This window comes from Rhynchophorus ferrugineus, unplaced genomic scaffold (genome assembly GCF_030347505.1).
Source record: "Rhynchophorus ferrugineus isolate W39M unplaced genomic scaffold, kcgeb_rfMv2 rfM11, whole genome shotgun sequence".
Taxonomy (NCBI): Eukaryota; Metazoa; Arthropoda; class Insecta; order Coleoptera; family Curculionidae; genus Rhynchophorus; species Rhynchophorus ferrugineus.
This window is the reverse complement of record NW_027472590.1, coordinates 26,596,197-26,617,340: the sequence shown is the minus strand read 5'-3', so window position 1 is coordinate 26,617,340 and position 21,144 is coordinate 26,596,197. Positions and strand designations below refer to the sequence as shown.

Sequence of the window (21,144 nt, the reverse complement as noted above, 5' to 3'; positions counted from 1 at the left end):
CAATAACGCTATATAATAGTCGCTGTTGATGGTCCTTCCTTTTTCAAGGTAGTCAATGAAAATTATTCCATGTGAATCCTAAAATACAGACGCCATAATCTTGCCAGCCGACTGTTACGTTTTCCCAAGCTTTGGAGCGGGTTCATCGTGTGCAGTCCACTCGGATGACTGTTGATTGAATTTCGGAGTGAAATAATGAGCCATGTTTCATCCATTGTCACATATCGACGCAAAAACTCGGGTTTATTACGCTTGATCATCTTTAAACACTGCTCCGAATCATCAACTCGTCGTTGTTTTTGGCCAAGAGTGAGCTCGCGCGGCGCCCACTTTTCACAGAGCTTTCTCATACCCAAACATTCGTGAATGATATGATGTACACGTTCAGTTGATGACAGCTGCCAAATTTATAGACGCATCTTTTGAGGGTTAAGGCTAACTAAAAAAAATATGGATTTAATTCTAGCAGCGCCACCTATGTGTCAGGTCGGGGACTTCAATTGACCTGTTACTATAAGAATTTTCGATGGATAAACAGCAATGATTATCATATGTTAACTGTCTAACGTAAATTGTTTCATTGCTGACATGTTCGGACGCCTTCCATGTGCCATTTGTTTTGGAATCGTGTTTGAGGGAGTTCGCAATACGTACTGGCTTGGAACGAACTTGTCAGAGACCCCAGCAGGATTATAGCTAACTTCATGATGAAGGTACATTTTCTTTTTTAAGATAATAAAATACTGTTTGCAGGATGTATATTATTACATAGAGATGAGACTAGAGTATAGTTTTAATATTGTATAATCTTAGTTGATATCGCAACAGTTTTTAATGCTTTTATAACTTATAATTATATGGTTCTCTTGTTGTAGGTAAGTGTTCATTCCTATATAACTTTAATATATAAGATTAAGGAATTCTTCAACATTAATGATGATGATACTTGATGTACTCATAATTTATATCAAATTAATATCCCTAAATAATTTATCAATCGACTATAAAATATATTCAACCTTCACCATTTTGTCACTACTAATTTGAAATTTAATTTATACCTAAAAATATAAATATTGAATAGGAAATTGACATAAATTATAATTTAAATAAGTTATCTTGGGCTAATTGAGATGTAAGTGTTAACAACAAACTTTATAATGGTGTATAACTTTAAAAAGCCTAGTATTCAAACAATTCATGTTGGGTAGTCCCTGTAGCAGGCTTAGCTCTATTAGTATTCTATATAGCCCCTACTTGTGATGTAGCTCGTTGTTTTCAAAGGAAACCAGCAAAAACAGAAATACTGAGAAAGCGTCGTCACTACCATAATTAGCAATAGAAAAAGCCATCTTACCTTAACTTGACACCCGCTACTAATCGCACAATTAAGTTAGTCAAATAAAAGTTCAAAATGTTTAATAATTTATTTATTACATTAAATTTAAAATTACATGGCCACAAAAACATTAATTGTATCTACTAAACTAACCTAACAAAATGTTATGTCACAGAAAAAGGATAAAGTGATTTAAGGTAATCTTTTTTTATATTTTTAATACGAAATATTTTCAGCACATAAACACACCTTCATTAAAGATTACACTTTTGCAAAATGTGATTTTTAGAACTTCTCTTCTGTACACATTAAGCTACATTTATCCGTTAATTTAAAGCTCGAAAAACTTAAAGGTACTGATTGACTCTTTTTCATCTTGTTTTAATTTTTTTTCTTCTTGGAAACATTTTGATATGAAACCGCTAGAGATTAACGTAAACAAAGAACGTCAAATGAAAATAATACGTTAGTTGCTTATTATTTACAAAATTCTAGGTCGTAATAATAATCGAAAATAAAGCTGAATACTGCTTTGTTTCTATCTTGAAATTGAACAGTCGCCGATTCGAAAGATAGTCTCCAAGGAGTATTCGAATTTTTAGGAAAGCGGGAGAACGAAGTGTTCATGACAGTTGAGGACTTTACGTACGTCGTCCGTCGAACATAATTGAATAACAAACTAATCGTTTTGTAGCTGCAAACTCGGTGACGAAACGTTGGTCCTACAACGCTTATCTTTTTAGCGATCAGCGAATAGTCGACGGTTTACCAAGCCAATTTCGAGATCCATCGGATCGGTGTTCTTGAAATTGGCTTGATCGCGCCGCCGCACATAAAAATATAATCGGTGGTAGGAAAAATCGGTTAAACTCGTAACAAAAATAATACTTTGTACAAAAGCTGTCAAGTAACATGCAGTTACAATCTAAATTTTTTGTTCTTTATTAAGTATAATATGGAGGGTACCATATAAGTCTAGCTGCTAAACGTTATATTGTAATGATACACCGTTGTGTTTCGACATCCATTTCATGTTCGCCGGGCATTCAGTGTATAATTACAATACTCCTAAAGGTTACATTTTTTTTATTTTAAAAACATTGGACTCACATATGCAAAAATTATTACTTTTTTCATCTATGTCATGATTTCTCATATTTCCCAAAATAATTATATATAGTTTTTTGCATATGTCGAATTATTATTATCAAGTTGCATTAAGAGTATTTTAAGTACAAATATGCTAAAATTAAAGATGTTTAAATTAAAAAAAAACAATTAAATGGAATGATTCATATACCACTTTGATTTAATGGAGGTCTGACGTGTTCTCTCGACTGTGTCTTGTTGGTGATTCCAGGGAGTTAGATCGGAGACTTGGTAACTTGGTCAGAACTACCATCAACCGTTAAATCAAATAAAACAAACAAACAATCAACAAGTCAACGTAAGATAGATTTTTAAAAAGGAAGAAAAACCACAGATATACGTAAAATATTGCTTCGAACTAAAACGTCCTCGGAAGAAAACACAAGAAATGTACAAAACCAACGGTGTTCTGAACCTAGGCTAGGACGTTTCCGTACATAGACTCACTTTATTCTTTTATTTCGAAATACTTGTAAGTTGGGTTCTCGTAACCGTTGATCTGCATGTTGGCCACATGCCGTTCTTCCGGCGTTGCCGCCTGGTCCACTTCGACGAATCCCTGGCTCTGGGGAGATCGAGCGGATCGACGTTTCACCACTGCCACGCCAACGACGATGGCGGCCATCAGGGCGATACCTGCGAAGGCCAGGGTGAAGTATACACTTCTGCCATCCTTGCGACCATATACTTCACGTCGAATGGAGAATGTCTGTAATATAAATTGTATTTTACTCCATAATCAACAAATAGCATTGCTTAAAGTAATTATGATTATTGGTAAAAAAATATGTTGAGAATGATTGTAACAGCGATTTTTAGTCATCGTTTTCTCTTAACAATACTTTTTTTCTACGAATTCTAGCTTTTGTTTTGGTCAATGATAACAACTAGTCAAGTATAATAAAGTATTGATTATTTAGAGATTGAGTTTTGATCAAATCATTTGACGATTTTTGCACATTAATTAAAAAGTCTGTAAAACAAATTATCAGGGAAAGTCATTACCGGTTTTTCAAACAGGTGTCGTTAGGTATCTCAGTATCTCAGTTCATTCTACGGACATCAAGCTTGAAACCTATACATCACGGAGAAATGGAGATTTAACTTTATAGGAAATTTTGGGAAATATTTTGCGATGTCCAACATGTAGATGTCGCTACTTTTAACTAATTTGTAGGAATGTTCGTCTGGTCGGTCGGTCGGACTGTGTGGCTGTCGATGCGATTGTTTGTCCGAGAACTAAAAACACTGGTTGAAGAAATACTTGTTTATTTCGATATACGAAAGTACGGTAACGCTGTGGAAGTGATACTGTTAGAAGGGGGTAGAGAAAAGAAAATAGAGCGAGATGTTGTCGTGATAGTCTTTGTTCACCTTTGAACTTGCTGTAGGTTGAACTACATATTGCTAATAGTCGCGACGGGATCTGATTAGTTCACTTTATTTCTATGGTGCCCTTATTGTTTACTTGTTTTGAGCGCCATTTTCATTGTGCCTTACGTAGGGAATTTAGTTTTTATAACGTTTAGAGATTAAATTATTAGTTCATTAGTACATATATAAGTCGATAGTACAATAAGTAAAATGCATTCTCGATCTAGTAAGTGTTGTGTACCCGTATGCACAAATAGTAAAGAAATGCAGAATCGTTTTCCTTCGAAGAAGTATTCGTCTGTCTTTAAAAAATGATTGATAATGTTAAAAATCCCAAACTGATTGGATTAAGTATGAGAGTAATTTATGATCGTTAGAGCGTGTTTTGTTGTAAGTTTATTCATATTAATAATGATTCAAATATTTATTTTTAATATGAGAAATTGATCTCCTACCGAAAAAATCTATGCAAACGGCGATATACTTTCATTCTTGGATCAATTATTTCGTAGTTGTAACTCCACTAAAATAAAAGAGCCTGAATGCAAACCTTCTAACAGAGGATTAAAGTTCAATGCACGAAGAATTTTGGTGCCAAGCGATTCAGTACTTAAATAATGCGACATTTTATTGTCCAACTAAATACAAATATGTTAAAGTGCTATTAGTTAAAAATTAGTAACTACCTTGAGGTTCATTTTATAAAAAATTGTATAATTATTCGAATAAATATATTGGTTTAAGGCTACTAAATAGATACAATAATAGCCAAGATAATTTGTTTTTTTGGATCTATAAGAGCTCCTGGATTCAGGAATATACATCCTTACTCTATGTTACATATTATATTTTGCGAAAGTAACACAGTAACACCTTGTTGAAAATGTTTCGTGCTTGAAAACGTCCATTTGCGGCACGCAATCCTTTTCTTAATGAAAAGAAAATAGCCCCTGAAGATCGTCCTTTGCTGCCAACAGAAACTTACGGTGAGCATTCTCCAACCTTAATAACATGTGAGATGTGGTTTCGAAAATTCAAAATTGGTGATTTCGCTGTGCAAGACAAAGAGTGTTCCGGTAGACCAAAAAAGTTTGAAGATGCAAAACTCAAAAACAATGGCAGAAGCGTTAAATGCGGACCAAGACCGATTACGAGCAATGGAGAAAATCCAAAAGATGGGAAGATGGGTATCACATCAATCAATGACAGGCAAATAGAAAATCGAAAAATCGTATGTGAAATGCTGCTTCAGAAGTAAGATCGGAAGTAATTTCTGTATCGAATAGTGACGGGTGACGAAAAGTGGATTTATTTTGCTTAAGCACAATAAATAATGGTTATCGATCGACTCCAAGGTCAAATCGTTTTGGCCGCAAGACAATGCTCTGTGACACAAATCACTACCAACTAATCTACTGTGATTTCAATATTGAGCAATATTGACGTCCTGAATGGACCCGAAGACATTTTACAGCACGATAACGCTTTGTCTCACAAAGCAAAACCGGTCAACAAAAAAAAGCTAAAAGTACTTGGATGGGGTATATTATCGCACCCGCCATACTCTCCAGATCTTGCCCCCGTCCGACTATTAACTTTTCGCATCAATTGGACAGGCGCTTGCAGAGAAGCATTTCACCAATTTCAAAGAAGTGGTCGATGGATGGTTTTGCTCAAAGGACAAACAGTTTTTTTTGTATGGCATCCATAAATTGCCTGAAAGATGGGCAACATGCATTTTTCCATTTTTTTCAAAATCATGTAGCTTTTTTCAGCTTTAGATTTTTTTCAATCAGTTGGAAAGGGCTTTAGTGGGTATGGCAGAGACAAAGCAAACAAGAAGAGACAAATCCAAATCTTCTGTTACCTATTCACTTGAATATATGACGATTGTTCTTTATTATGTTAAAATAATTTATAATATTTTTTGTTATAATTTTTTTCTAATAATTAAATCACTCTAATATTTCCTGATCAAGTCTAAGGATATGAATTTTAAAAATAAGTAGGTTAAATGCATATAACTTACAGGTTCTCCATGACTGATGTCATGGGACATAATATGTGCCACCCTAATGACATCTTGTCGGTGAGAGGCAGCCTTGGCTACTTCTTCAACGGCTTCTTGGACGGCAACATCATCCACTTCTTTGTGACTTGATGCAGTTGACGTCACAGCTTCACTTATTGTATCAGCGACAGTACTTTCGGCTGTCGATACGACAAAGACTGGTGTCTAAAAAAATCAGAGATAATTATTTCATGCATTAAATCGTATCGAAGCAAAACATACAGATGGTTTGTCATCAGTCACGTTCTCATCTTCAATCTCCTCATCGTCGATATTACTGATTTTCTTTCCAAGAGCTGCCTCTACTCGCTTCTTTTCTTCTTTTAGCTCGGACCTTTCTTTCTTCCTTTGTTCTTTCCTTTCTTTCTCCTGGAGTCTCTGTCTCTCCCGTTCTGCTTGTTTTGTGGCGATCTCGGCCTTGTATTTATCCAAAATAGCTTGTTCGGCATCGGATGTCATGGCCAGGAGAGATCCGGGAGTTTCATCTTTTGATCGGAGAGCTATAAACACACATAATAAGAAATAATAAAATATTCATATTTAATATTAATATAAGTGGAAGAGACCAGTTATAGAAGTGTGTATGAATAAGATATGTTATATGCGGAAAAAGACAAAGAAAGCAAGCGGAAAATCATGGAAAAACGGTTGGCAAAAGCAATAGGGCAGTGGTATATATTCCATTTTATAATAGGAAAAAGAGCTAGGAATATCTAGGCAATCACACTAAAGATATCAAATTACTACAATTGAATCTAACAAGCAAGACGTCCAAGACATTTTTGAAGAACTAGAGAGCCGTCTGTTTAAAGAAGGAAATTGAAGAAAAGTCGAAACAGAAACAAAAGTAGCGGCTATTTCCAGATGGTCCCAATTGTCATTCGGTAAATTTCGGTAGTTTCCGCCTGGGATTTTGGGACGTTGATACTTATAAACGAGTTATTGTAAGTAAAAGTTTAGATAAATATGACTCAATGTCTTTTATGTGAGCATACATTATCCAAACTACAGATATAGACGATCATATGGAGCCATTCCACAATATTGATAAAGGTACATTGAAATTTAACTTGCTTGAAGATTTTGAGATGTATAATGGCAGTATTGAAAGAACTACCAAATTATCATTTATTAAGATTGCAGGTTCCTATTTTAGTAAAAATGGATTTAAAATTCGAGTATTCGAAGCATTCAAAATAAAATCAAAGTGAAATACAATATTTAAAACACATGTAGGTCATTAAAATTATTTAAGTAAGATATTTCTATTAAAATCTGAAGATGGAAATATGATTTCAGTCAAACTAGCAGCTAAGATTCTACCATTAGACTTCTCTTGGCCCTTATCTTACATTATTTCATTCTTCATATTGTTTTATTTTCTCTTTTTATTCCTTTTAAAATTAAATATGTTTATAAAAGGATCTTCATATTATATTTATTATATTATAGAAGATGAAAATTCTACCAAAAATTAGAAATTTATAGAAATTGGGGAGTGGTTAGCAAAGATGAGAGGAAATAGGTAATCAAAACCATACAAAAGAGGTAGAAAATAATAATATGAAATAATAAACAAAGAAAACAAAAGTACAGAGATACAATAAATAGGACAAAGGGCCAAGAGAAGTCTAATGGTAGAAATGTTAATAGAAAACCAGTCAATATATAACTTATTCACCTTGTATATAATCGTCCATCAATTGTCCAATTCTGGCGGCTAATTCTGGATACCTCTTAAGCATTTGCATACTCTGATTGACAGTACGATCAATATCAGTTAAACGTTCCAAAACTCTTGGTTGTTCCCTAGCGGCTGCTTCGATACTGCTAGCCAGCAGATGACGGTAGTGTGAGATAGCGTGTGCTCTATCTTTGTGCAGTGATCTCAACAATTTTTGAAGACATTTTTGTACTCTATGTGTCTGAAATAAACATACGAATCGGTTAAACAAAATAAACAAATGTTAGACAGATCTTTTAACGTACATTTGGTGGGTTTTCATTCAGTGCTTGAGTATAGCAACCCATAGCTTCTTTTTTCCTTTGATTGATGTGAGCCAATACTCTCTGTTGGTGCATAGCGGCTAATTGGTGTTTCTCGGCGTCGCCCTCCTCTTCTAACGCTTGGACAGTCTGCTGGAATCGCTGAGTCATCCGTTGCTTGAATTCGTCAGCTCCCCTGGGGTCAGTCGACCTCATATCTTGATAACGCTCTTCCAGATCCGACCAGTCCTTCATTACGCGGGTAACTTTTTCTCTGTGGGTTTCTTCCAATCGTTCTTGAGCTTCCTTGTAACTCTGATGCTCGTTCCTTGGATCGAAGTGGGTGAAATATGGATCCGGAGTAGCTTCGGTGGTAGTTCTCTCCGTTGTAGTTGTGCTAGTGGTGGTGGTGGTGGCGCTAGTAGTAGTGGGTGCTTTTACGGTGCTGGTAGTACTTTGTTGAGTGGTATCCCAGTCAGTGTCATCGTAATCTACGAAAGTATTTGTAAAGAGTAACGGTCAAAACTACAAACGAAATACGCTCACCATCATCGTCTTCATCATCGTCATCATCTTCGTCATCGATGCTGGGATCGTCGGACAACTCAGTGTCGTCGATCAGATCATCCAGGTCATCTTTGTCGTCGTCTTCATCGGAATCATCCTCAGGATCGTCCAAGGTATCAGCGAAAACGTCTTGTTCTTTTTTCAATATGTTTAGGTCAATGGGCTTCTTTGGTTTCATGTTATCTAAATATAAAAACATGTTTGAAATTACTTTGTCGTTCAATAATATTGTAATAATCTTATTATATATTAACTATGTGTGAAAGAGTTTGGTCAAGCGGTTGGTATTCGAGTGCGGTGAACCAACCGGGTTTTAGAAAGGTTTATGGTTATAGAAAAAAACTTATTTGAATAAATGATTTGAAAAATGTTTTGCAGTAATATTAATTAATTTCACATAATCAACACGTGAGTTTCTGTGACAAGTATGACGTTTGACGTATTAACGAAACTAGGACGACTTTTGGAACAATGCCTGGGGCTGAAATAAGTCCATTTAAATCGTCTAATCTCTGACTGTCACTGTCAGTCATATTAATGTGGTCACTTTGTGAACTAAGATTGAGCGAATATAGTTGCAAATAATATAGTTCGAATATAATAGTAGAGTATAGTTGTAATGGATCTTAGGGAACATTTTGTAGCGAATCTAAATTTTCATTATATCGCGAATGTCTAAATTATAGACAACTACATTTCACCAGTTTCTTGTCTTCTGATGTTATATATTCATATTTGACTCTATTTTCTCAATTCCTCTTTATTACCGTTGAAAGATGCGATTGGCTACGATAACCATTTGACGAGGTGGCGAAACCACCAAAATATTTTTAAAAATGTATATTGTAGTTCGAGATGCTGCCGGATTGTATGGATTTTCTTTATATAACGGAAATGTAGTATATATACCAAGTTTTGCAGTAATATTAATGATGTATGTATATATATATATATATATATATATATATATATATATATATATATATATATATATATATATATGTATGTATATATATGTATATAGATATATGTATATATATATATATATATATATATATATATACATATATATGTATAAATATATATATATACATACATATATAGTAAGTATGTATATATACCAAGTTGAGGAAAAGTAATTTCGGTTTTTCCTAATAGGTAACTTTGAAGTCTCATGATTTTAGTAATATTTATTTGATAAAGCCACACTATAGTGAGCTCGAAAGGCCTATGTAACAAAAGTTATTGCATTTTAAAAATAGTGATTCCGAAAGTTCTTTTGCCTTTTTCTTCGGAAAAGGCAAACAAGTGACACATACTTGGTTTGTTTGTTGTTTATTGGAAATTTCAATGATTGTCAAGGTATATTGACTTATTTCATTTCGGGACGTCGCTATGGAAGATTGGATAATAAGATGTGAGACTGATTGTGAAATATGGAGAAGCTTCACAAAGGATTTACAAGAAAAAAATGATACATCTTAAAAAAGCTGAAATAACATGTTCTATAACACGCTATACGCTATGTAATATGAACGATATTTACGAACTAACCTATCATCACTGTATTTACGTCCTCATTAAGATTCACCTAATAGAGCACGCAACATCCAATAAACATCTAGCGCATAGATCTATTCTACTTCCGATAATCCAATAGAGCGGAGTTTCTAAATGAACCGATCAAATTCGCCACGTCATTACTTATAACGTAGCTAGTATTCGGTTGTAGATAAAGCCCCGGAATAAATTCGAGAGGGGGCACGAGGGAGGGGGCGGATTTTAATTGGATCAAAAGGTGACCCGGTTAATAAGAGGTTAGAGTGGAGAGCGGCGCAAGAGAAAATCCAATTTCGACGGCATTATTTCTCCGGCCGTGGAATTGTAGTTTTGGATTTGTATCCGGAATGCTTATGACTTTTAAAAGTGCTCTAAATACGGGGGGAATTTCGGAAGCCGGCTCGTCGAGTATAATGGGAATAATTAAACGTTTGTCAGAATCAGATGCTTCTGGCTTTACATTATATTTTTGTTTAGTTTTTTTTTCTTCGTGAATTATATATGGTATAATTAATTATTTTATTTAATAAATACGTTATAGAGAGAAAGAATCTAACTAGAATCTATAGCCATTTGGGATTATTAACAAACATTCAACAATTGACTAGGTGTATATAACAGGTGTACCGGAAAGTCATTACTGATTTTTCTAACAGATGTCGCTAGGTTTATGATTTGACACATATGATATCATATCAACTCCGAGTGACTATCAACATAGAATAAAGAATTTTTTTTTATTTAAAATAAAAAAAATGAATAAAAAAATAATTCTTATTTGTAATTTAATTAGTAAGTATTTTGTTACATAGTAATAATTTATTGCATTGAAATAATTAAGCAATATTTATTGAGATTCTTTACCTTTACTACAAGACAAGGAAAATATCCCCCAATGGCAATATTATTATCACATACGTTTTTTGAGGCTGATGGATATATAGGAGATTCTTCTACCCCAACAAGACCCAGAGTAACTATATAATAAGAAACTTATGTTTATTGTTAGATAATGGAGGCCCTAACTTGAAATTTATATGTTCATTTCCAGATAACTCAGCCTGTCCCATCAGCTTTGTTTCAGGTTGGATGAAAAACGAATGACTTTATCTTTATTGAAATGCAGTGGCAGAGGATATAAACTGTTATCGAAGATATTCTGCTTGCCTTCTAGAAGAACATTAATGCAGATACTGAATAAGGTTCCTTTTTGCTGCTGGAGTAGTAACTTCTAATTTTGGTCATTAGTTCAGAAACTTGACTGTATAGACCGAACTGCTGTTGTCATATTTGATGAAATGTACCTCAATTTAGGTAGGTTGTTAATTTAGTTGATTCTAAGAAATAAAACAATAGAACCATTAATAGTTATATTATCTTATTTTAATGTTTGTTTTAAATATTAGAAGATAATATCGGTGGATTACATGTTTTGGGTAGTGGAGATATCTGTGATTACATCAATGTCTTTATGGTCAAGGTAAATTAATGTAATTGTAATATATCAATAAAATATATTTGAATATATTTATTTTTTATTTTCCATGCATTTTTAAATTTCCCGCTAAAATTTTTAAAATTCCCGCTAAACATTTTTAAATTTCCCGCCGTCATTAACTGTCATACGTAACGTAATTACACACGGGGATTCCGAGTGTAACTTAGAATCAATTCTAACATAGGAGATGCGCTTCTAAGTTTCTTTATTCTGTGACTATCAATAAATTCATTCAAAACTATCTTATTGATATAGCCAATATCAATGCTGTTGAAATTCTTATTTTACTGGATATCTGTTAAGAATATCATCGGTTCCTTTAATGAATGGGTGACAAAAGCGTGACTGAGGCATCATGACTTTCACATCAATAGTTCAATGACTATTTTCCATATTTAAATACAAACTATATTCCAACCCCTTGAAACGTTACAATTATAGTGAAATAATTGATAAATGCGAAATAATAATGATTACACAGATAGAGTATTTAAACACGAAAATATTTTTTCAACGACACACTATCACATTTATATTAACGGATAGCCTTCAAAAATAATCTAGTAGGCAAGATCAGACAAATAATTTTGTATTGTTGTGGAATTATCTAAATTCACAGAATGTGATACCTAATCAAGGTGGCTTAAAATTTTACGGTATGAGAGTTCACAATATGTCATATGCAGTAATTATTATTTCATCAATTGAACGTTGACCGAACGAAATTATAAATTAGAAATAAACAGCCGTGGTTTAGTAGTTTTAAGTGCTCTGACGTTGTGTAATAAGTACTATTTCTAATTGTATTACTAATTATATTCTGCAGTGAGATTTCTACAGAACATTATTCATGTATAGTGTAGTCTGATTTTTTTGTTTTTTCTATTTTGCTGTTTGACGTTGGCAGGAGGGGAGTTGGGACCATATAACACATGGACTGACGCCTTCTGACGGACAAACGTGTTTTTTTTGTTCAAAACTGGCTTTATTCATCAACATAATTTCTATCAAGAGTCACACAATAATTAACGCCGCTCTAATATTTCAATACCACTTCTGTAAAATGATTTAACTTTTGCCTCAAAATAGGCCTGTCTCCAGTTGCTATCCACTCAGATGACAATCGTTTTGATTCCGGAGTGAAGTGATTCCGGTTTGTTACGTTTAAACATGACCAAACACTGCTCAGAATCATCAACACGTTATTGTTTTTGGTCAACAGTGAGCAAACGCGGCACCCACTTTGTACAGAGCTTTCTCATAAAACAACACATTCTTTTGATAACTCTACGATGTTGGATGACTCATGCAACTTCACTTTTCGATCGTTCAAAACTATTTGTGAATTTTTTTGATGTTTTCTGATATTACCATGTCATTTGGACGTCCACTGTGTTTAGAATCATCGATGTCTCTACGACCACGTTTGAAGTCAGCAAACCAATACTTTATTGTTGTTTCTGATGGAGCAGAGTCCTTATAACACTTTTCAAGCCGTTGCTTCGCTTGAACGGTATTTTTCCCATCAAGAAGCAGGGTAAAATTAAAACAAGAAATTGTTTTTGATTCATTGTTTTTAAAATAACAAAAGTACTGTCACTCTTAGCACAATAATTTACAAACTTATGAGTAGAATATTATGAAATTTGAATAGCTTTCTTTTGAAGGTCAGTATTAACTAAAAAAGCGGTGAACGCAATAAAACTAGTGGCATCTATGTGTTAGGCTCAGGACTTTTCAGTCCATGTGTTACATATATCAGACTTGTTATAGATGGCGCTACTAGAAATAAAGCTTTATATTTTTTGGTTAGCCCTAGCCCTCAAAAGATGCGTGTATAAATTTGACAGCTGTCGGATCATTAGTTTGTGAATTATAGCATTTTGAGTGAAACAGCTTTTGTTATTGTGAAAAAAGTGGATAAAAAGGAATTTCGCGTATTGATAAAATATTGCTTCTGAAGGGAAAAAATACAGTTGGAGCAAAAACTTGGCTTGATGCTGAGATTCCGGACACTGGCCCAGGAAAATCATCCATCAAGGGTTGGTATGCTAAGTTTAGACGTGGTGAAATGAGTACCGAAGACAGTGAACGTAGTGGACGCCCAAAAGAGGTTGTTACCGACGAAGACATTAAAAAAATCCACAAAATGACTTTGAATGATTGTAAATTGAAATTGAATGAAATAGCAGACACTCTAAAGATATCAATTGAAGGTGTACATCATATCATTAACGAATATTTGGGTATGAGAAAGCTGTGTGTCGATGTGACAATGGATGAAATATGGCATCATTTCACTCCGAACACCAATCGACAGTCATCCCAGTGGACTACGCACGATGAACCTGCTCCAAAGCGTGGGAAAACGCAACAGTCGCATGCATGGACCAATGGGGATGCGCATGGAATAATTTTCATTCGTCTTATCACCAATTCATCATCAATTTTCATCACCATATGACCTTGAAAAAGGAAGAACCATCAACATCGACTATTACATAGCTTTATTGGACCTTTTGAGGGACGAAATTGCCGAAAAACGGCCGCATTTGAAGAAAAAGAAAGTACTGCTTCACCAAGACAATGCACCGTGTCAAAAAACCATGAATTGGGTTTCCAATTGCTTCCTCATCAACGGTATTCTCCAGATCTGGCCCCCAGTGACTATTTCCTGTTCTCAGATCTCAAAAGAACGCTCGCTAGGAAGAAATGTTCGTCCAATGAAGAGGTGATCGAGGAAAGTGAGGCCTATTTTGAAGCAAAGGAAAAATCGTACTACAAAAATGGCATAGAAAAGTTGGAGGGTCGCTATAATCAGTGTATCATCCTTGAAGGGAATTATGTTGAATAAAGAAAACTAATTTTGCAAAAAAAATGTGTTTACTATGGTAGGCCGGGGAGTTTTCAATTGACCTGTTAACTATGACAAATTATACCATAGGCAATAACAATAATGTAACCGTAAAATATGTCGGTTGACTTTATATGAAAAAAATAGGTAGTATATACCTTTGAAATGTTTTGGACAGCAAACAAATTCCACGCCACTGAAGAGGGAGATCCCGCAGGGCAAGAGCATGGCGAAAGAGCGAAGTTGCAATCCCTTCTCTTGACAGGCCGTGCCAGCGGTAGAGTTCCATCGTCCGAATGTCCAGCAGTTGCTCTGGTTGTGGATGTGGTCGAACATGCAGTTTTCAGGTACCAAAAGGGCATCGGACTGGAATGGACCCTCTGAAACAATTAAATAGTTCATTGTTAAGATTAAATACATTTAAAAATTACATACATTTAATTATATTATTACATTAATTATATTACATTTAAACATTTCAATATCAAAAGATGATGCTTGGTATAGAAGTGGTATAGAGTGGTAGAAGATCATCGATTAAAATTCTGGCTGGCCAATACCAATTATCAAATTCCCCAATAATCCAGGTCGAATTTCCCAAATTCTGGAGAAAAGCTGATTCCATATAAATTCGTCCAAAGATATTTTAAGAAATGAAACAAGTATCAGGCGTTTAAATATATTTTTTAATATTTTTATAATGTGGAATAAAGGATAATGTTATTAATTTACATTAATTAACTTTTTTTGTATATTTTTTTTTGATTTTATATTTATAAAATTTGTATTAGTCGATTGCAATCCTTTGTATTTAAATTTTTAAGGGTAGTATATTTTCATTCGAAGTACAGTTTACACTAGTAGTATTCACTATCAATGTTAATTAAGTTAGCCCATTGTTTTATAACATCTTTATTATCTACTACATTTCATTTATACTTGGATTAATTTACACGAATTTGTTCAATAATATTTTTGGTTTGTTGCTCAAGATCATCTATACTTTTAAGTCTTACTTTTAAACTGATTTGTTCCCGCAGTATTAATCTGAATTTGTCCCAGTCAGTATATTTGTCGTAAGATCAGGCTTTTTTTATTTTCTTAGCATTGTCGCGTCCAGTGTTAACATTACTGTGATCAGATGTTAGATTGCACAAGCTTTCTGTACAAATTTGATTTAATGAGATGCCTTTTGAAATGTAGAAATCCAGCAGATCTGGGAAGTTTAGCTCATGTTGATCAAAATCCAGCCTAACGTGAGTTCGCTATTGCTTGCAGATTTACAAACATGAGAAATCGCTTCGGCTTTGTCATCGACGATTTAATTTGTAATTCTTGAGCTTTTTTGACCATAAAGGACCGTTGAAATCAAATCGCTTAAGTTAAAGTTAGCAGATAATGTTTTCAAAAGATTTTCTACCCCTGGTTAGAACAAGATATTTAAATTCATTATCTGTGAAAGTAATTAGTAATTAGGAATCATTTTTTTCATTAGTCTTAAATCCATCAGAAAATATTGTTTCAGTCAAGTAGGCTTTTAATCGATTGTACTACTCTAGAACACAGTCTAGATATGCTTTTAGCGAGAGCCATCCCCTGAAACTATTTAAATTTCAGTTCTTTATGTCTATCGATATTATATTTATCATGCCAAATCTCCAATCAACATGAAATTTTCCGCAGATTGGGTAATTCCCCACAAGTTGGCAACGCTGCACATATAATTTAATAGTGTTTGGACGTTGAACCTATAATTTTGTTTTGAAAAGCATGACAAAAACTGAAATAGATATTTCCTCAAGCCACTATTATCCGAATATATATTTTTTTCAATCAATGCTTGAATGGGACCAGTAAGAACTAAATATATAATACAAATAATTTATTTCGCATGCCGTTGATATAAAACAATGTGAAGGATTCTCATCTAGATGATATATTCCGCGGAAAGAGGAAAAAAAATGGGACGATGATTAATTTTTAGATCCAAGGAAAAATTAGAAAAATATCCCACGCGCCAGGCCATTTATCATGACGGGTGTAGCCCGGTTATAATTTAGAGTCTCGGCTATGCAACCGGAAAAATCTGGGAATTAATAAAGTTTATCTTCCGGTGCTGCCGATGAAAAACCGTGCCCGTAAACGGAAATGTACGGAGTCTTCATTGGGAACACAAAATCGATCCCTAAGATTTATTTACGCTAATACTTTTAGTTTATAAACGACTAGCGACCCGCCCCGGCTTCGCACGGGTGCAATGCTGATACTAAATTAAATACACTACAGAAAAAATATGAACGTTGTATATAAAAACATAGTGGCCCGCTCCGACTTTGCACGGGCATAAAATATATATGCCTATGTCACTCAATGAAAACATGATTAAAATCGATCCAGTATTTTTGGTTCATTCATTACTGCCCTTGGCCTGCACGCATTAAATTTGGAGTAAAACAATTCCTCTTCCCCTATACTTACTATGAAGATTTCCTGCTATCTTTGGAATATCTAAATTCATACAATTTTTATTACATTACACATTTTTAAACGCAAATTTTAAATTTGTAATATCTCCGAAAATATTTGTTTAATTTACATGCTGTAAGGAACCATATTGATCTATATTAATTGCACACTGTATTTAAGGTACTTAATTCGATAAGGATTAATGCCGTATTGCTTAAAATAGCTTCGTAAATAAGCCATTTTCTCACGTAAAAAGTAACCAATAAAAATGGTTAATGTGGGTTATCCCAAAAAGGTAAACATATACCATCGCGGACTTTTTTGTAGACCTTTTTATGGTGTACAATACTGTAGTACATTAATTTGATCTCACTCGTAGGGTTAAGCAGCGTTTTTGCTAATTGCTAAATAAGCCTAAAAAAATAGGTTAATTTACGACATCACGTTAGAAACCTCTAAAATTAGCAATGTTGCCTTAGTATATTATGCATGTATTATACATATAAACCTTCCTCTTGAATCACTCTATCTATTGAAAAAAACCGCATCAAAATCCGTTGCGTAGTTTTAAAGATTTAAGCGCACATAGGGATATAGGGACAGAAAAGGCGACTTTGTTTTATACTATGTAGTGATATCGACAAGGTCTATTACAATTGTAGTTTTGTCAGTTTTTTTATACGGTAAAAAGTTGTGCGGTATTTGTAAGGAAATATATATAGTCTATTGAAAGTTTTTTAGTAATGCGTCGTAGACATTTGTGACGTCGAAACATTGCAATGTTGCCGCATCAATTCTGAGTTTTAGTTCAGTTTGGTTTTGACACACAACAAAATTCTAATCTAAATAAAATAATTGAACAAAAATGTTATCAAATATAATTTATTTTAACATTATAGTATATCTGAAAACTACAGTTAATTATACAGCCACAATAATTCATAGGTAGGAGTTAAAACCTCTTAACACTAATGCATGTAATATATGATATAATTTCGTTTGAAAATGACGAAAACAATAAATAGTCAGGGCCACAAATTGATTGCGGCTTTAATAAACTATTTCGAAAAAGAACGAGATAATGGAGGCCCCCTTTTGCCTATAATTTCCGTTAGAGAGATAATTATAAATAATATAAGTCCTACAATTTTATTGAAAATATTTTTAGTGGGTTGTTGCCGCGATAGATATTAGTGTGGGTAGTGTGAATAACATCGCTTACAAAATGAAGAATAATACGTTTGACTCACCAAAGACAACCCGTCTACATACAAAGTGGGTGACGAATCTTGACCATCTTGATATTGGCTCTATTCAAGACCAAATATACGAAATGTATAAGAAGAGTAAGTACACAAATTATTTTATCGATATAAACATAATTTAATAAAATTACTTTAGAGAAAATTCTCTATCTGGAAAGTATACATAAAAGAATTAGGGACATGCAACTTTTTGAGGGATGTAAGACACCCTTTCATACACTCTTACAGGGCATATCGTTTAAATAGTGTAAAGATAACCCTCGGAGAGGTTTAATGGAACTTCCAAAGATTGCCTTAAAATTAATTCAATTTTTAAAGGCATAAAATAAGACCAAGGAAGATAAACTATTTGAATTTGTGTATATTGATGAAACTTGAATATTTCAAAATGGTTCATTGTGGCACTCTTGGTAAGACCGTAACAAAAAAAAAGTGTAAAGACAACAAAAATTGATGGAAAAAGATAAAAGTTACAATAGCATTCGATTAGGTTTTGTTGGTCATTATATTTATTAATAATTAATTGGATATATATTGCTGGTCGAGAAGGATTTTCCATCAAAGACTGTTTGGATATGTGGAGGAGGCATTGTCAACCATAACACCTTCGGTTTGGATGAACTCGATAAGACATACAGAGGAAGTAAATGACAAATGGTGGAATCGTGAACATGCTTTACACAGATTAGAAATTAACAATTTAGTGATTGAATTGGACAGTGAGTCGGAAAGTGAAAGTGATTGAAGGAAACTTTCAGGATATTTGAGAATGCTGAGCAATGCTGGAAATTTCTGAGATAGAGTGATGAGAGTGGAAACAACTAAGGGTATGCACATAATTAATTGAATATAACTGTAGAAAATGGTATTGTAGGGCATGAAAGATATATGTACACATATATGAGTGTAATTGTTCAAAATTAAACATGAGCATTAAGTTAGAATATATGAGGAGAGAATGAATACTAACTGTTTTGTAGTTATGGTAAATGCATTAGACAGAATTCAGTGCTTAATTTTATGAAGAATGGTGTACACAGATAGTAGTAGAAGAAATAAAATAGACAGTGATACCAAGATGATTTGTTTGTTTGATGATGAATTGTTTTTAGATGTCTATATGGGGCGAGAAAGATCTAAAAGGAGGGGATTTTTAAAAAATTGTCATCTGAAATAAATGGGGCGCTATTGGCTACCAACCTATGATTATGATTATATCTGTTCTGGCTAGTATTTGTGTACTAGTACTGACTTTATGGTTCTACATCAAAAATACAATGTCATATTGGTCCAGACGTGGTGGGTTATATATTTCTTTTCGAACTTCCCTTGGAAAGGAAAAGGAAACAGATAATTGCTGTAATTTATTAGATTCAAAATTATTTTTATAATTTATATATTTGACCATTGATTATAAAAAGGAATGAAGGCATGAACTGTCAATTGCGGGAGATAGTGAAGTTGTAAACCTAATTTATTTAAAAATTTATCCGATATTTTAATAGTTATTCAACTATTTGAAGAGACATATACAACAAATCAGAGATCATCAAAATTGATGCAGCTGTTCTTGATTTATTTTTATTCATTTCGTATGGTAATCATTTTACCTTCTTTTGCATCTTTCATCAACTGATAAGTTGACCGAAAGTTCTTTGAGAGTTTGGGCTGGCGTCCAATAAGTCTTGAATATAATTTTCGAATTTATTTGGTTATCCAGGTCGTTCTTTATTATGAAAAATAAATATAAAGTTTCTAAAACTATTTTATACATAAATAATAAATGACCAAAAAATCTATGTTCAATCTTCCATGATAAACCATTATCATACCAAAGAACATTATTATAATAGAGTTGTCATCAGAGTATTAATTAATTAATACAGACTAATATTAATTGCTAATACTTTAAAATACGTTATGTGTTTACTGACAATAAGTAAATTCAGATTTACAAATAGGAAAATTTGTTTTGACAACTTATACAACGCATAAAGGATGTTTTTTTTAACGCCGATATATTTTTTGTTCGAAAGGCAGATCGATACCGGATCATATTTCCTCTTTTTCGTCGGATCGTTGCCCATTTCCCCCGTTTTAATCGACGGTTTTTTTTTGCGATATTTTCATATTTCCACGCTATACGATATGCGCATATATCGAGTCGGTAAACAAAATTCGCTTCGGAAACTGGGATATGAGTTTGAGAACTTTGCGGACCAATCCGGAGAGTCGATTTTAACGCTGGGGTAACGAAGATATTTGCAATTTCGAGTATTACGGATATAAATAAGTTTCAAAGCTCTTTTTTTGGACAGGCGATGATTTTTATAGCGAACGCGATTTTGGCGAAGTTTTTTTTAGGGTATCCGTCAAAATATGGTTTATTGCATATTAGTAATGTATATTAAACTAAATAAGTACTGAATTTGTTGCCTAGACCTACCAAACACGTTTAAAAATGGTGATCTTGATGGCAATGACAAAGAAAAGCTGGACAGACCAAAAAAGGTAGGACACAATGAACAAGACCTATTGGGCGAAAATTCAGCTTAAACTCTTAAAGAGCTTTCAGACATTTTAAGAATTAATTAATCAATTGTTTTTAGATGTTTACATGGGATGAGAAAGATCTAAATGGAGGGTATTTTTAAAAATTGCCATATGAAATAAATGGGGCGCTATTGGCTACCAACATAGTTACAAAAAGGCTTGGTTGGCAGAAAACATCACAATAGATCAGAGCTAAATTACAAAAAAAAGAAATAATGCTTGGGAGTACCAGTACTAATGAAGAAGATGATGATTTCATTGTTTTTGAGAACAGGAACCAGCCACAGTCATCAAAAATTGAGTTATTCAGCTTCATAAAACGATAAATACAAAAAGCTTACCATGAGCTCTAACCAAATATAAAAAGATCTTCATATAGTATAACAGAAGCTTTTGTTCATCAAGATTTTAGAGAACGAAATATTGTTTTTCTTAGCAGGTTTTGTTTATTCCATAACAAGA

At 33.5% G+C, this 21,144-nt stretch overlaps 1 protein-coding gene across 1 annotated transcript in view; it reads right to left on the bottom strand.

Annotated features, from left to right (window-relative positions):
* Window positions 1–1,415: 1,415 nt before the first annotated feature.
* Window positions 1,416–21,144, bottom strand: part of LOC143204904 (amyloid-beta-like protein) — a 299,874-nt gene continuing 280,145 nt past the window's right edge. Inside the window, exons 4-10 of the mRNA XM_076417850.1 lie at window positions 14,557–14,778; window positions 8,466–8,669; window positions 7,923–8,410; window positions 7,615–7,858; window positions 6,156–6,433; window positions 5,892–6,098; window positions 1,416–3,197 (exon numbers count right to left, since the gene is read on the bottom strand). Coding sequence (XP_076273965.1) covers window positions 2,937–3,197; window positions 5,892–6,098; window positions 6,156–6,433; window positions 7,615–7,858; window positions 7,923–8,410; window positions 8,466–8,669; window positions 14,557–14,778 — 1,904 coding nt within the window. The 3' untranslated portion in view covers window positions 1,416–2,936. The remainder of the gene's footprint in view (window positions 3,198–5,891; window positions 6,099–6,155; window positions 6,434–7,614; window positions 7,859–7,922; window positions 8,411–8,465; window positions 8,670–14,556; window positions 14,779–21,144) is intronic.